Source organism: Penicillium concentricum (assembly GCF_028827145.1).
Source record: "Penicillium concentricum strain IBT 3081 chromosome Unknown utg000002l_segment0_segment0, whole genome shotgun sequence".
NCBI lineage: Eukaryota > Fungi > Ascomycota > Eurotiomycetes > Eurotiales > Aspergillaceae > Penicillium > Penicillium concentricum.
Window position 1 is genome coordinate 1321019 of NW_026622755.1, and position 13187 is coordinate 1334205.

At 51.0% G+C, this 13187-nt stretch overlaps 3 protein-coding genes across 3 annotated transcripts; 2 read left to right on the top strand and 1 right to left on the bottom strand.

Moving 5' to 3' along the window:
- Positions 1 to 86: 86 nt before the first annotated feature.
- On the bottom strand, positions 87 to 2908 carry N7517_004081 (mismatch repair ATPase MSH1; the record flags this gene model as incomplete). Its single annotated transcript, XM_056721811.1, has 3 exons — positions 87 to 1804; positions 1867 to 2797; positions 2855 to 2908. The coding sequence occupies 3 exons, from the start codon at positions 2906 to 2908 to the stop codon at positions 87 to 89; spliced, it is 2703 nt and encodes a 900-aa protein (XP_056578061.1).
- Positions 2909 to 3529: 621 nt separating this feature from the next.
- On the top strand, positions 3530 to 10195 carry N7517_004082 (ATP-dependent RNA helicase BRR2; the record flags this gene model as incomplete). The annotated part of the gene is made up of 2 exons (XM_056721812.1): positions 3530 to 9618; positions 9673 to 10195. 2 exons carry the CDS (start codon positions 3530 to 3532, stop codon positions 10193 to 10195), a joined length of 6612 nt encoding a protein of 2203 aa, XP_056578062.1.
- Positions 10196 to 10691: 496 nt separating this feature from the next.
- Positions 10692 to 12934, top strand: N7517_004083 (oligopeptidase family protein; the record flags this gene model as incomplete). The annotated part of the gene is made up of 2 exons (XM_056721813.1): positions 10692 to 10723; positions 10810 to 12934. The coding sequence occupies 2 exons, from the start codon at positions 10692 to 10694 to the stop codon at positions 12932 to 12934; spliced, it is 2157 nt and encodes a 718-aa protein (XP_056578063.1).
- Between the last annotated feature and the right edge of the window lie 253 nt (positions 12935 to 13187).

Genomic DNA, 13187 nt, shown 5'->3' on the forward strand with positions numbered 1-13187 from the left:
ATCTTTAACAGGAGAAGCCGAAAAATTGTACATAAATATTATACATAGTACTCTTCGAATACATATTAAAAAATGACATTTCACCCTCAAGCACACCGAGGCGAGGGTTGATCCTCATCTCTCATTTTCTGGCGGACCCGGGTAGCTAGCTCGAGGGTCTCTTTGGGCAAACCAGCTAGTTGCGCAACTTTTAGAGCATGAGACTGGCGATTGACACCTTTCCGCAGCCGGTGGACGAAAGAGAAGGCACCCGAAGCCATATCTTTCACATCTGTGCAGTATCTCGCCAATTTGTCAAAGTCTTCTGTCATATCCGCAAGGGCATGGAAATGAGTAGCAAAAAGCACTCGAGACTGGTTGTGGTTGTGTAAATGATGTAGACATGCAAAGCTAACAGCTGTGCCATCTTCAGGGGTTGTGCCTCGGCCCACTTCATCCATAATCACAAATGACTTGGGCGTGGCTTGTTTGAGAATAGTAGCTGTTTCCAACATCTCTACCATGAACGTCGACTGGTCACGGAAGAGATCATCCGCTGCGCCAATTCGGCTGAAGATCTGATCGACGATACCGATCTCCGCATAAGCTGCGGGTACGAAAGATCCGACTTGCGCGAGGATTGTGATCAAAGCGTTTTGTCGCAAGAAGGTACTTTTACCTGCCATATTGGGGCCAGTAATGAGCCAGATCCGCTCTGAATCGCCCAGGAAGCAATCGTTGCTCACGAACGATCGTCCTTGCTCCTCTAAACCCAGTTTGACCGTGGGATGTCTTCCACCGACAATTTTATGACAGGTACCGTCGTTGAGAATCGGCCGTACCATTTGCTGTTCCTGGGCAAGAGTTGCAAATGAACACGCCACGTCCAACTCATCCATGACTGCAGCGTTTCGGCGGATTTTGACAAGGTTCAGGATTACCTCACGGCGCAGACGCTCAAAGATGGTTTGCTCCTCTTGACGGATCCGAATCTTCACGTGGTCCATTTTGACTCCCAGCTCTGTCCAGGCTGGTAGATAGAATGACCGGGTAGATTTGGACGATGAGACATTTCGAGTGACTCCCAATTCTTCTAGGGATTTTTGGGATATTTTCGCCCCTTTAACGTGGCAGATGTGGCCCAACCCTGGTGTCCATTTAAGGTTCAGAGCGGACGAATCAACCGAATCACGGAGACGTTGAGTCAATGAAGTCTTTTCATCGCCTAAACGTTCCAGTTCCGCATGGAGTCCATTCAACGTCGTACTTGCATCACGCCTCATAATCCAGGTATAGAGGGGACCGGAGTCCGTATCAGCCACAACTGTTCGCTCCCCCTTCTTCGCTCTGATCTTTTTCGGCAGTGCGACAAGCTCGCTGGATGTGGCTTCATCCATAGTGACCTTTTGTGCCAGACTAGCTGCCTCTGCGGCGGTACTATCCTCGATGCGCTGCTTTTGTAACAATCCTTCTTCATCAATGGCCGCAAGAATTTGATCCGCCAGCGCGATGGGACCATCGAGAAAAAGCCGTGAGATCATGATAGCAAGACTGTGATTCAAATCGGAAGCGCTGGATGAGACAGAAAGTCTATTGTGATCTAGAAGAACTTGTCTGACTTCCTTAGAGGCCTCAATGGCGCGAGAAAGACAAATCAAGTCATCCGGGTCTCCTTTCCCAAAAGCAAATTTCTGAACCAGACGTTGAGAATCATGGCTGCGCTTCAGAAGTTGGATGACACTGTCACGGAGCTCCACGTGTTCTATGAATACCGAGACAAGGTCGAGACGCTCATTGATGACTTGTAAGGAGGTAGATGGGGAGGCTGCGTGTAATGAATGTATTAGTAAAAGTCACATAAAAAGGATTGAATTTAGTTAGGCTTACTTAGTCGGTCTCGTAAAAGTCGTGCACCACTTTTTGTAGATGTCCTTCGCACAGCGTGTAGGAGACTTCCTTTCCCAAAACCATCTCTCGCTGTTTCTATAATCTCAAGACCACTCAGACTATTACGATCAATGCTCATTGATTCATTCAAATGTCTTCGAATTGGAGGCTGAAGCTTGATATTCGATCCTTGCAACTGCACGCGAGTGTACTCGAGCAGGCTGTACCCAGCTGCTACTTCCTCCGGCGTGAATGAGGCGCGAGTATCTTCAGGGACGGGAGACTCTAACATTGTCCCCCATTCAGATACCGGCTTAAATGCCTCAGGGTATTGGAAGAATGTGACAAGGCGATGATCGTGTCCAACGAGCATTTGCAATTCATGCCCAATAAGATCTTGCACATTCTGATCTACCAGAATCTCACGAGCTCCAATCCGGGCAATCGCAGATGGAAGCATTTGAGTCGTTGTGAGCTGAGTGAAGAAATCACCAGTTGAGAGGTCAAGCCATGATAATCCTACTTGTTGGGGCACAGAAGATAATATATGCTGATGCGAGGATTGGAGATCATTGTTAGCGTGTTGCTTCAATTGCGATTGCAAAGACGGGACATCCAAGTATATGGCCAGCAGAAAATTATGCGCGGAAGGATCAATGAATTTCTCATCAATCAGCGTGCCAGGTGTGATGATCCTAGCAACCTTCCGATCAAACATGAGGCCTCCTGTGCGTGCCTTGTCTTCTGGATTGATGGCGAACTCTTCGCTGATAGCCACATACTTGTTGAGATCTCCAACTAGGGTTTTGAGAAAGCGATCGAGCTGGAAGAAGGGAAATCCAGCCATCGGAACAGGCCCGCCGTTGGTCTTTTTGGTCGCGAGCTTGAGATTGAGCAATGGTGCCAACTCCTCTGCTTGTTCAAAATAGAGCTACAAAATACAATCTTAGCATGGGATTCTCTAGCCATGTAGTGCCTATTACCGTACCTCATAGAAGCCCCCGACTCGGGTCAAGATAACACAGTTCTTGAACGTCTGCATATTGTTCCGGTGCCCCTGCACCACAGTCGGGTAACGAGGGGCCTCATCCACCCGGTCATCGTATGCCTCGAGCTTCAAAACCCCCTGAGGAAGGTCTTTCAACTTTATTGTTGCTTTAGTTTTTGCGCCTCGTATGCAAGCTTTCGGTGCGGCGGTGGACACGCGTGGATGTATGGAGGCTCGACGCGCATGGTGACATATAGTCCGGTGGATGTGACAACAATAAGATGAACGTATTAAAGTCGTTAGAGGCCTCATATAAAGTGGCATTAAATGAGAAATAGACAGACCAGCGCGCATTGTTGCAACGCGCTCCAAACTCCAAGCCGTTTGGGGTGGCAGAACCATCAAAGCTCCCCTTCTTCCGCCTTCGCCACCGAAATCTTCCCGAGCTGCACTCTCCTTGGCTTCATCTATCTACAACCTTGGGTGATATTTCTCCTTTACAAGTGACATTACTTGCGGCAGGAGGATGAGCCAGGTTTGTGAGACCATTTAAAATCGATCAATCGCCGACATCTCGTGTCTCGGCGCGGCCTGAATCTCGACCCTCCGCAGATTCTTGTCGCAACTCATTCATTCATCGTTTTTTCCCATTGATACAGCCATACGACCACCAAGATGGCGGACCAAAATATTTCGCAGTACAAGTACTCGGCGATGTCCAACCTGGTTCTCCAGGCGGACCGTCGTTTTATCAGTCGCACCCATGACGAACCCACTGGAGACCCGGAGTCTCTGGCGGGTCGCATTGGGATCCGGGAGATGGGTGGACGAGTCGCGCGTGACGACGCGCCCAAATCTAAGAAGACAGCCCCGACAGCTCTCGAGCGGGGCGCAATCGGTGAGGGCGAAGATGTGCTTTTACGCGAACAGAAAAAGCGCCACCGCGGCCAACCAGCACAACTACGAGGCCAGGGCATCCTTTCAGCAGCAGATGCCTTCGTCGAAGGCTTGAAATATCGTCCTCGCACACCCGCCACACGAGCCACATATGACCTTATTCTCACAATCACCGGCAGCCAGCTGGGCGATGTCCCCCACGAAGTCGTTCGAAGTGCCGCCGATGCTGTTCTGGAACTACTGAAGGACGAAGAGATGAAAGATTTCGATAAAAAGAAGGAGATTGACGATCTTCTGGGAACCTCAATGAACCCCAAGGAGTTCAACGAGCTCGTGAACCTGGGCAAAAAGATTACAGACTACGATGCGCAGGACGAAGAGGAAGAGATGGAAGGCGGTCTCGATGAAGAGAGTGGCGAACTTGATGAACGCCAAGGTGTTGCTGTCGTCTTCGATGAAGAAGATGAAGATGATGAGCGCATGGGCACCATGGACGAAGTTCGAGACGAGGACGACCTCAGCGACGAAGAGGAAGAAGAAGAAGCGGAACGACTTGCAATCGACGAGGCTGCAGCAGCCCAAGGCGAAGACGGTGATGAAATGGTCATCGATGGAGGTCTTGGCCGAGATGATAAAGCTGCAGAGAAGACCGGATTGAAGGTCTCCGCTCGCCAAATCGATGCCTACTGGCTGCAACGTCAAATCGGTGCCATATACACAGATGCTCACGTCCAGCACGAGAAAACAGATCAGGCACTTGAAATCCTCGGTGGAAAGGAAGAGGACGGAACATTAAAACCCCTGCGGGATGTTGAGAACGACCTCATGGAACTCTTCGACTATGACCATCCCGATCTCGTTGCTAAACTAGTCACCAACCGCGACAAGGCCGTCTGGGTTACCCGCTGGAGAAGAGTCGCAGAGGATGACGATGCGCGCAATCTTGTGGAGCTTGAGATGGTCGAAGCCGGTCAACGTGCCATCCTTGATGAAATCCGTGGCAAAGAAGCTGGCGACGAACTTGGAGCACCAGCAGATAAGAAGATAAAGTTTGACTTGATGGATGTCGATGTTCCTTCAGGTCCAACTACCGACGAAAAACCCACCGAAGGTGCCCAGGGTGGCATTCTCCAGCCCAAGAAAACGATCAACTTGGAAAATCTGGTCTTCCATCAAGGCAATCACCTTATGACCAACCCCAATGTTAAGCTTCCCCAGGGCTCAACTAAGCGAGCATTCAAGGGATACGAAGAGATCCATGTGCCACCACCCAAGGCCAAGAAGGAGGCTGGAGAAAAGAATATACCGACCACTGAGCTGCCAGAATGGGCGCGTGTTGGATTTGGAACCTCAAAGGAACTCAACCGTGTGCAGACAAGGTGCTACCCTTCAGCGTTCCATGACGATGGAAACTTGCTTGTCTGTGCTCCCACGGGTTCCGGAAAAACCAATGTTGCTATGCTCACGATCCTCCGAGAAATCGGGAAGAATCGCAACCCTGAAACGGGAGAGATTATGTTGGATGACTTCAAGATTGTATACATCTCTCCCTTGAAAGCTTTGGTTCAGGAACAAGTTGGTAACCTTGGCAAGCGCCTGGAGCCTTATGGTATCCGAGTTTCCGAACTTACAGGTGATCGTCAGCTCACCAAGCAGCAAATTGCCGATACTCAGATCATCGTCACCACCCCTGAGAAGTACGACGTTATCACCAGAAAGGCAACGGAGACTAGCTACACCAACCTTGTTCGCCTTATTGTCATCGACGAGATTCACCTTCTCCACGATGAGCGTGGTCCCGTCCTTGAGAGCATCGTCAGCCGAACGATTCGCCGAACCGAGCAGACTGGAGAGCCTGTGCGAATCGTGGGTCTCAGTGCTACCCTTCCCAACTACCGCGATGTCGGAAGCTTCCTGCGCGCAGATCCCGTCAAGGGCATGTTCCATTTCGATGGCAGCTACCGCCCTTGTCCCCTCAAGCAGGAATTCATCGGTGTCACCGAAAAGAAGGCCATCAAGCAGCTCAAGACGATGAACGACATTTGTTATACCAAGGTTATGGAGCAGGTTGGGCAGCACAGGAACCAAATGCTTATCTTCGTCCACTCTCGAAAGGAGACCGCCAAGACCGCCAAGTACATCAGAGACAAGGCCCTTGAGAATGAAACAATTGGTCAGATTCTGCGCAGTGACGCGGCTAGTCGTGCCATTCTTTCCGAAGAAGCAGACTCTGTGGATGATGCAAACCTGAAGGATCTCATGCCGTACGGTCTCGGTATTCACCATGCTGGTCTGAGTCTTGCCGATCGTGATTCAGTCCAGGCACTTTTCGCCGATGGAAGCATCCAGGTCCTCGTTTGTACAGCAACACTGGCCTGGGGTGTCAACCTTCCCGCCCACACTGTTATCATCAAGGGAACCCAGGTCTACTCCCCCGAGAAGGGCGCCTGGGTCGAGTTGAGCCCGCAAGACGTTCTGCAAATGTTGGGACGAGCTGGTCGACCCCAATACGATACCTTCGGTGAGGGTATTATTATCACATCCCAAGCGGAGATTCAATATTATCTCTCGCTCTTGAACCAACAGCTTCCCATTGAGTCCCAGCTGGTGAGCAAATTGGCGGACAATTTGAATGCGGAGATTGTGCTTGGCAATGTTCGTACTCGCGATGAAGGTGTGGATTGGCTAGGCTACACTTACCTTTACGTTCGGATGCTCCGATCACCTGGCCTGTACAGTGTTGGCGCCGACTACCAGGACGATGACGCCCTAGTGCAAAAGCGAGTGGATCTTGTTCACTCCGCTGCAGCGGTTCTCGAGAAGGCCGGTCTCGTCAAGTATGAAAAGAAGACTGGACGTCTGCAGTCGACTGAGCTTGGACGTATCTCTTCGCACTACTACATCGGTCACAACTCCATGCTAACCTACTCCCAACACCTTCAACCTTCCATTACGACTATCGAATTGTTCCGAATCTTTGCCCTAAGTGATGAGTTCAAGTACATCCCCGTTCGCCAGGACGAGAAGCTCGAGCTTGGAAAGCTGTTAGGCCGGGTCCCCGTCCCTGTTAAGGAGACCATTGATGAGCCCCATGCGAAGATCAATGTTCTTTTGCAGGCTTACATCTCCAGACTCAAGCTTGAGGGGCTTGCGCTCATGGCAGACATGGTCTATGTCACTCAATCTGCTGGACGTATCATCCGCGCGATTTTCGAGATTTGCCTGAAGAAGGGATGGTCCTCAGTGGCCAAGACTGCGCTCGATCTCTGCAAAATGGCTGAGAGGCGCATGTGGCCAACTATGTCCCCCCTTCGTCAATTCCCTCACTGCCCAAGGGATGTTTTGCAGAAGGCGGAACGCATTGACGTGCCTTGGGGCAGCTATTTCGATTTGGATCCTCCCCGCATGGGTGAGCTTCTGAGCATGCCCAAGGCTGGACGTGTTGTGTGCGACTTGGTGTCTAAGTTCCCTCGACTCGACGTTCAAGCTCAAGTGCAGCCCATCACGCGATCCATGCTGCGTGTCGAGTTGACCATTACGCCCAACTTTGTCTGGGATGACGAAGTGCATGGCAATGCCCAAGACTTCTGGATTCTGGTTGAGGACTGTGACGGAGAGGAGATCTTGTTCCACGATCGATTCTTGCTTCGTGGCGAATTTGCCAAGTCCGAGATGAATGAACATCTTGTCGAATTCACTGTCCCTGTATCTGAGCCGATGCCCCCCAACTACTTCATCTCGCTTGTGTCTGACCGATGGATGCATTCTGAGACCAAGATTGCCGTGTCCTTCCAGAAGCTGGTTCTCCCCGAGCGTTTCCCTCCTCATACACCTTTGCTCGACATGCAGCGCGCACCCGTCAAGGCACTGAAGCGTGAGGACTACCAAGCGTTGTACCCCAACTGGGAGCATTTCAACAAGATTCAGTCGCAGGTCTTCAAGTCAGTCTTCGACACAGATGAGAATATCTTCATTGGTGCTCCCACAGGAAGTGGAAAGACTGTTTGCGCTGAGCTGGCATTGCTTCGTCACTGGTCAAAGCAAGATAGCGGCCGTGCAGTTTACATCGCGCCCTTCCAGGAGCTTGTCGACCACCGACTTGCTGACTGGCAGAAGCGCCTTGGCGGTCTGGATGGCGGCAAAACCATTGTCAAGCTTACGGGCGAAACCACAGCCGATTTGAAGCTTCTCGAACAGGCTGATCTTGTGCTTGCCACTCCTACTCAGTGGGATGTGTTGTCTCGCCAGTGGCAGCGACGTAAGAACATCCAGACAGTGCAACTGTTCATCCCCGACGAGCTTCACTTGATCGGCGGTTACGCTGGATACGTGTACGAAGTGATCGTGTCTCGCATGCACTACATCGCTCTCCAGACTGAAAACGAAATGCGCATTGTTGGTCTTAGTGTGCCTCTTTCTAATGCTCGGGACATCGGAGAGTGGATCGGTGCCAACAAGCACACGATCTACAACTTCAGCCCGCATGCCCGTCCTGTTCCTCTGGAGCTTCACCTTCAGTCTTACAGCATTCCTCACTTCCCCTCTGCCATGCTCGCGATGGCTCGTCCGGCCTACCAGTCGATTTTGCAGCTCTCCCCCGATAAGCCTGCTCTGGTCTTCGTTCCAAGCCGCAAGCAGGTTCGTGCGACCGCTGCGGATCTCCTCTCGGCGTGTGCCATCGACAACGATGAAGATCGTTTCCTGAACGCCGATGCCAGTGAGCTTGCTCCTTTGCTGGAGCGTGTTCACGAGCAGACCCTTGCCACGTCGCTTTCACACGGTATTGGCTACTACCACGAAGCTCTCAATGCCACTGACAAGCGCATTGTCTTGCACCTGTTCAGCATTGGTGCAATTCAGGTGCTGTTGGCTTCGAGAGATGTGTGCTGGGAATTGGATATCACGGCTCACTTGGTCATTGTTATGAACACTCAATTCTTCGATGGTCGTGAGCATCGTTACATCGACTACCCCATCAGCGATATCTTGCAGATGTTCGGCAAAGCCTCTCGTCCCGGTCAGGACAAGCTTGGCCGTGGTGTTCTTATGGTGCCAGCAGTGAAGCGTGACTACTACAAGAAGTTCTTGAACGAGGCCTTGCCTGTCGAGAGTCACCTGCAGGTCTACCTTCACGATGCCTTTGTGACTGAAGCTAGCACAAGGACCATCTCCTCCACCCAGGATGCGGTTGATTGGATGACATATACCTATTTCTATCGCCGTCTCCTTGCAAACCCCAGTTTCTACGGTCTTAGCGATGTGAGCCACGAGGGACTCAGCACGTTCCTGTCAGAGCTGGTGGAGAACACCTTGAAGGAGTTGTCAGAGGCAAAGATCATCGACGTTGATGAAGAAGATGACAGCGTTTCACCTTTGAACGCTGCCATGATCGGTGCTTACTACAACATCTCGTTCATCACAATGCAAACCTTCTTGCTGTCCCTCTCGTCCCGGACGAAGCTTAAGGGCATCCTGGAGATTGTGACCTCGGCGACTGAGTTCGAGTCTATCCAGATGCGTCGCCATGAGAATCACATTCTCCGCCGCGTGTATGATCGTGTACCGGTCAAGATGTCAGAGGTTTCCTTCGACTCTCCCCATTTCAAGGCCTTCGTCCTCCTCCAAGCCCACTTCTCCCGCATGCAGCTTCCTCTTGATCTTGCCAAGGATCAGGAAGATATCGTTCGCAAGGTCCTCAACCTGCTCAGCGCTTGTGTGGATGTCCTCTCATCCGAGGGCCATCTCAACGCGATGAACGCAATGGAGTTGTCCCAGATGGTGGTTCAGGCCATGTGGGATCGTGACAGCCCTCTGAAGCAAATTCCCCACTTCTCTCCTGAGGTCATCAAGGTGGCCAATGAATACAAGTATGTATCATCCGAAAATTCTCCAGACACATTTGCTAATCTCCCCTTGTACAGGATCAACGATATCTTTGAATTCATGGAGGCCATGGACCCATCGGAGAACAAGGACTACGCTACTTTGGTCAAGCGCCTTGGCCTCGATAACAAGCAATTGGCGCAAGCTGCGGCTTTCACCAACGAGAAGTACCCCAACATCGAGCTTGACTTCGAAGTTGAGGATGCCGAGGGTATCACTTCTGGCGAACCCGCATACCTCAAGGTCAAGATCGAGCGGGACATCGAAGAAGACGAGGAGCCCGACGCTACTGTCCACGCACCATTCTACCCCAGCCAGAAGATGGAGAACTGGTGGTTGGTTGTTGGTGATGAGAAGACCAAGAGCTTGCTTGCTATTAAGCGTGTCACCATCGGCCGCAAGCTCGAGCTGCGTCTGGAATATGTCGTCCCTACGCCCGGAGACCATGAGTTGACGCTCTACCTTATGAGCGACAGTTATGTTGGCGTGGATCAGGCCCCCACGTTCAGTGTCAATGCGGCAGAGGGAATGGACGAGGATGAGAGCGAGGAAGAAGAGTAAATTTCATGATCTGGGTTGCAATTTGTAATAATAGTTTATGTTTCCAAAGCCTTAGAATATAAAAGGTGTTTCATATTATTGCTTTTTTTTCGATGTAACACTAGACTTCAGCATTCACCACTTCTATAATCTATAACAATAACCCGTATAGAGATTATAGATTATATAGTTCTACATATTTGATTCAACAACTATATCACTACTCAATTCAAAAGATAAATAGCCAACTGGCAAATGAAGTCATTCATGCCCTGCAAGGTACATGGGCGCTTAACCCAATCAGAGCCATAACCCCCCGCATGATCACGTTGCTCCCCAACCTCCTCTTCTCCAACTCTTCCTTCTACTCTTCTCTCTCTCTTCAATATCAATAGCATCCTAAGTCGTGTTCTACATATTTTGTTTATCTCAAGATCTTGTTGATACCTTCATTTAAGCTCAATTCGGCCCTGGAAGCTCCCCCGAGCTTCCTATCTTATCTACCATACGATCTGACATGGCAATTCGGACCATGAAGTTCACTCCCGAGTGAGTACTGTTGATATACTAGACAATTCGACATGAGTCTTTATTGAGCATATTTGAAAGCACTGGACTAATATCGAACTCTCCAGGGTCCTGCTCGGAGCACCCAGGCGGTCCTCAGCTGTTCCCAATGCAGCCGGCACCCTAGCAGTCTACACGCAAACATCTTACTCCTTCGAGTCCCACTCCAAGACCAATGAAATCCGCGTTATCGATATTAGCTCCGGCCGATCTGCCCTTATCACCAACGACCCCGGCGCCAGTAATCCACAGTGGGTGGACGATAGCGATAAACTAGTTTGGCTGAAGACCAAGGGCAACGGCAATACAAGCTTCATCGTTGGCGATGCCCGCCAGGCCGATGAAACATACACTGCAGGCACTGTCCCAGGCCCCGTATCGGACCTGAAGGTGGTCCTTTTGGAGCCAGGAAAGGTCGGTTTCGCCGTGACAGGCAAGGCCAATACAGACGGATCGCTGTACAATCCCCACGATGCGAAGAAGCCACATACAACCGGTAAACTGTACACATCTCTCTTTGTTAGACACTGGGATTCGTATGTCGAGCCCCAGAAGAACGCCATCTTCTATGGCTTGCTGGAACAGGCTCCTCTGTCGCCGGCTCGTAGACGGGCTGGGAAGTACTCTATCTCGGGCCTCACCAACTTGATCGCGGTCTCGGGACTGGCGGGCGTCGAGTCGCCGATTCCGCCTTTTGGTGGTACCGGTGACTTTGACATCAGTCCGTCGGCTATTGTTTTTATTGCGAAAGATCCTAACCTAAACCCCGCGACTCATACTTCGTGCTCGTGCTACTATGCTCCCATGTTCTCGTGGACTAGCATGAGTGAGCCCGAATCGAAGATCTGCAAGGTTGCCGGTCTTCAGGGAGCGATGTCGTCTCCTGTCCTTAGCTCAGACGGTAGCTCTATTGCCGTTCTGGCGATGCGCGAGGATGGCTATGAGTCTGATAAGAACCGTATCCTGTATGTCCCCAACCCGTGGAATGGAGATATGATTGAAATCTTCAAGTCAGATGATGGTGAAGGACTCTGGGACCTCAGTCCCTCGGTCGTGTCATTTGCCCATGATGACAAGTCGCTGCTCCTTCATGTCGAGGAGGTTGGCCGTGGAGTTCTCTACCAGCTGCCATTAGAGAATGTGCACACAATCAAGCCCGATGCTTTAAAGAGACTGACCAGGTCGGGATACGTCAATGATGCCGTTCCTGCAGCTGCCGAATCCTCCAAGCTGTTCGTATCTAGCAGTAGCCTGGTCGATAACAGCCTTTGGACCATCATTGACCCAGCCAAGCCAGATGATGTCCAAATGGTATCCTCAAACGGGAGAGGTGGCAGTGCATTCGGCTTATCTTCGGCCCAGGTCGATGAGATCTGGTTCAAGGGAGCCGAAGACCACCCTATCCACGCGTGGGTCGTGAAGCCGTCCGACTTCAAACCCGGGAACAAATACCCGCTTGCGTATTTGATCCACGGTGGACCCCAGGGCGCGTGGAACGATCAATGGAGCACACGCTGGAACCCCGCTGTTTTTGCCGAACAGGGCTACGTCGTGATCACTCCCAACCCAACAGGCAGTACTGGTTACGGCCAGCCCTTTACCGATGGAATCCAGGGACAATGGGGCGGTCGGCCTTATGAGGACCTGGTCAATGGATTCGCCTATATCGAGCAGCACCTGAATTATGTCGACACTACGCGCGCGGTTGCACTGGGCGCCTCGTATGGTGGCTACATGATGAACTGGATGCAGGGCAATCTGCTCGGGCGCAAGTTCAAGGCGTTGGTTACCCACGACGGAGTGTTTAGCATGACCTCCCAGATGGCTAGTGAAGAGCAATACTTCCCTCTGCATGATCTGAAAGGGCCAATCTGGAAGGTACCCGAGAACTGGGCCAAGTGGGATCCGTCGCGGTTCACTGAACACTGGCAAACGCCTCATCTGATTATTCACAACGAGCTGGATTACCGTCTGACCATTGCGGAGGGTCTAGCTGCGTTTAATGTACTCCAGATGCGCGGCGTTGATAGTGCGTTCCTGACGTTCCCTGACGAGAATCATTGGGTTCTGAACCCTGAAAACTCGCTCATGTGGCACCGGACCGTGTTGAACTGGATCAACAAGTACGTCGGTCTCCCGCCTGTGTCAGAGGAACCCGATGTGTCACGCGGAATGGGCAATTTGTCGCTGTGATAATAGTCTCTTTGATTTGGGCCAATAAATGGAGCTCAACTTGAATATGAAACGTATATGGGATATTTGATGAACATGGTTATTGTTCTTTTCTTGGAAACAAAGGCTACGGAGGTTCTGCGAGAAACTCACTTTGACGAATTCAGAATGTCTTTGTGCTATAAAGAGGATATTTCGGGTGTTTCATCTCATTGTCGATGGTTCTTTGATAGTTTTCGACCATCGCATACATTTCGTATATATAAGTGTCCTT